Source organism: Limulus polyphemus, unplaced genomic scaffold (genome assembly GCF_000517525.1).
Source record: "Limulus polyphemus unplaced genomic scaffold, Limulus_polyphemus-2.1.2 Scaffold13633, whole genome shotgun sequence".
In the NCBI taxonomy this organism is placed as follows: Eukaryota; Metazoa; Arthropoda; class Merostomata; order Xiphosura; family Limulidae; genus Limulus; species Limulus polyphemus.
The window spans coordinates 809-4,675 of NW_013679243.1; the positions used below are offsets into that span (position 1 = coordinate 809).

General features: G+C 34.3%; 1 protein-coding gene across 1 annotated transcript in view; it reads right to left on the reverse strand.

Moving 5' to 3' along the window:
• Window positions 1–1,361: 1,361 nt before the first annotated feature.
• The window catches only part of LOC111084106 (C-type mannose receptor 2-like), a gene marked incomplete at both ends in the record, with an annotated part of 5,436 nt that continues 2,930 nt past the window's right edge, over window positions 1,362–3,867 (reverse strand). The window contains 3 exons of the mRNA XM_022380893.1: window positions 1,362–1,510; window positions 2,539–2,667; window positions 3,466–3,606. Coding sequence (XP_022236601.1) covers window positions 1,362–1,510; window positions 2,539–2,667; window positions 3,466–3,606 — 419 coding nt within the window. The remainder of the gene's footprint in view (window positions 1,511–2,538; window positions 2,668–3,465; window positions 3,607–3,867) is intronic.

Genomic DNA, 3,867 nt, shown 5'->3' on the forward strand with positions numbered 1-3,867 from the left:
CGAGCTGGCCACTGATATTGGTTATGAGAATGTTGTATCTATCTAGTCAAGCTGGCCACTGATATTGGTTATGAGAATGTTGTATCTATCTAGTCAAGCTGGCCACTGATATTGGTTATGAGAATGTTGTATCTATCTAGTCAAGCTGGCCACTGATATTGGCTATGAGAATGTTGTATCTATTTAGTCAAGCTGGCCACTGATATTGGCTATGAGAATGTTATATCTATTTAGTCAAGCTGGCCACTAAATATTTCCAAATGTTTTTATATCATTTTACATAGATATCATAAATCAACAAACGAATGGTGAATATAGACTTGAAGCAAACAACAAAGTAAGTTTTATAAACAGCGTCCATTCTGGTGTTTTAGGTTGTGCAAAGCTAGAAAGGTGACTTGTTGTTCCGTGACTATAGATTTATATGGTGACTTGTTGTTCCGTGACTATAGGCTCTTAGTTACACTATTCATTCTGACTATATATTTCTAGGGTGACTTGTTGTTCCGTGACTATAGTTTTATATGGTGACTTGTTGTTCTGTGACTATAGGCTCTTAGTTACACTATTCATTCTGACTATATGTTTCTAGGATGACTTGTTGTTCCGTGACTATAGGCTTCTATGGTGACTTGTTGTTCTGTGACTATAAGTTTCTAGGGTGACTTGTTGTTCCGTTAGTATGTGGTTCTAGGATGACTTGTTGTTCCGTGACTATAGGCCCTTATGGTGACTTGTTGTTCTGTGACTATAAGTTTCTGGGGTGACTTGTTGTTCCGTGACTATAGGATATAAACCTATAGTCACGGAACAACAAGTCACCATATAAACCTATAGTCACGGAACAACAAGTCATCCTAGAAACATATAGTCAGAATGAATAGTGTAACTAAGAGCCTATAGTCACGGAACAACAAGTCACCATATAAATCTATAGTCACGGAACAACAAGTCACCATATAAATCTATAGTCACGGAACAACAAGTGCATTTTCAAAACCTACAGTTCCAGAAAAAGAAATGCAACTTTCAAACCTACCTTCCCGGAACAAAAATGGCGCCCTCTTAGAACTCCTTAAACTTTAATTATAAATAAAGGTTTAATGTTGACATTGCCCAAAACTTTTAGCTGTTCCGAACCCGGGTAATTCCGAAGAACTTGAATAAAAGTAGTCCAGCAATACTCGGAACTAGATGTATATGTCAATATATAAACAAAAATGATTTTCTTTGAAAGAGGAAATGGCTTGAAAATGACAAAGGACTTTTGTACGTATTATTCACAAAAATGACCGCTTTATTATAGAATGCTGGCAGACCTCGGGGAAATTTGAAAAGAACGTAGCAAAATCAGAACTTACACTGTAACCGTTTGGCTCTCCGGGGCCCCATGCTTGAAAATCAAACTTGCTGTTGTCTGACCAGCCAAAGTTGTTAAAAGAACCGTCCAATTTGCTTAGCCCAATCCAGGCGGCGCTCCTGTATCGTCCCATCAGGGCAGTCAAGAACACTTAGAACAGAAAATTGTACTTTACATTCATCTAAAAATTCTAAACGATTTTTTTGCCATCACGATGTTTTTACAAATATAAAAACTTGCATTAAGTAAAAACTCAGAAACATAAAAACTTGCATTAAGTAAAAACTCAGAAACATAAAACTTGCATTAAGTAAAAACACAGAAACATAAAACTTGCATTAAGTAAAAACTCAGAAACATAAAACTTGCATTAAGTAAAACCACAGAAACATAGAAACTTGCATTAAGTAAAAACTCAGAAACATAGAAACTTGCATTAAGTAAAAACTCTGAAACATAGAAACTTGCATTAAGTAAAAACTCAGAAACATAGAAACTTGCATTAAGTAAAAACTCTGAAACATAAAACTTGCATTAAGTAAAAACTCTGAAACATAAAACTTGCATTAAGTAAAAACTCTGAAACACTCATCTGAAACAGTCTCATAACAACAATACCAAGAAAGAAGATCTAACACTGAGGTATTAAACAACAGTCGTATTATTTAGTTAGTTTTCTAGTAAAGATACATTCCTAAATATAATAATAATGATGAAGTCATTAAAAACCTGGCAACAGTTTTTATAATCTGTTTAGTTCTACTTGTAGTTTTTCTATTCACTTCACTTTACAGACTATAGCTTAATCTGATAACAAGTTTATTTGTTGCTCCAAAAAAGCTACACAATGAGCTATCTGTGCTCTGCCAATTGCACGTATCGAACCCTGATTTCTAGCGTTATAAGCCCTCATATTTACCACTGAGCTTACGGTGGCTAATACATAATAAAAATAGGGTGAACATTTTAATGTAATGAGAAATCCTTCTTAAATAAAAGCTGTGAAAAAAAAGGGCCCGGATTTTAATAAAATATTATTCACACTATATTTGTGATTTCGAAGATTTTTTTAAACAAAAGCTATTGTAAGAATGTAATGTAATATAACTCTCTTACAATAAACCTGGTCAAAAGATTTTATTAATAACAAAAAAACTCTTTCACGATGTTAGACCTACTCTGTTCTCCTGTACTGTGAATAGATGCTAGATCGTGGCTCTCTCCTATACTCCTGCAACTTTTGAGTGCTTCTCGCCAGGATAGTTTTGTGTCTTCTGAATCTCCTTGAAACAAAAAACACTTGTCTCCTATATGAGAAAATATTGAAGATTAAAGTGGTTGCTTTAAGAACTACTAACGAAAAAAATCTAAAGTAATCAATAAAATTGTTTGTCTGTTTTAGTTATTTGTAAACACTACTGCAAAACAATTATGTTACTTAATTAAGACAGACATAAATGTAAGAAACAATACTGAAAGTTCTCTTGTCTGGGAAGAAGCAATACTGAAAGTTAACCTCAAAATTACACTATGGGCTACCTGCGCTGTGCCAACCGCAGGGATTGAATCCAATATTTAGAGACCAGACTTACTGCTGAACAGGACAGCATTGCCATAATAAAAAATAATTAACTGTGCTAGAATATATTACCGAAGTTCTTAATCTCATATCCAGGAAAAACATTTAAAGAACCGTCAAATTGTTTATGTAGTATTCCTGTGGTTCAGCGATAAGTTTTGAGGCTTATAATGCTAAAATTCGAGGTTCGATCTCCGCAGCAAGCACAGCGTAGATAGCTCGTGTGTGTCGTTTTTTATGCTTTTGAAGACTCTAAAGACAGTTTCCCTGTAGGACAACGGTAAGTTTAGATTTAGGACGCTAAAATCCGAGTTTCGATTCCTCTAAGAGTTGCCGGTATACACGTGTAGCTACAGTTTGATACATTTCATGATATAAAATGTTTCTTCCTTAATAGAAAAATTCGTCAGAAATTATCAAACTCTTTATTTTGAGAAATAAACTTTTCCCATGCACGTATCCACACTAAAATTAACTAAGCTTATTAAAAAATTAAATTTATGATAATTGGTCACGTTACACCTACCATAACCAGACCAATCTTCAGGGCAGTTTCCAGGAATCGGTGTGGGAAGGGGTGTTGGTCTCGATGTTGGGCGAACAGCATTTGGACTTTTACAAAAAAATCCGCTAACTTGTAAACCACAATTTCCGCCTTTCCATTTACCTTGCGATAAAAACAACATAATTATATTCATTCAGTTTTCTTTAACCCTGAAATACATTTTTACGTTAAAATATAACTGATTACTCTAGTTTTTAATACTATACACTGGATGGAGATTTACAATAATATTTTAAAACTTGTAGCAAATTGGTCAGCACAATATTCACAGAATTTGTACACTGATTGGTCGCTACAGTAAGCAGTTCGTAAAAGTAGTACACTGGTTGGTCACTACATTAAGCAGTTCGTAAAAGTAGTACA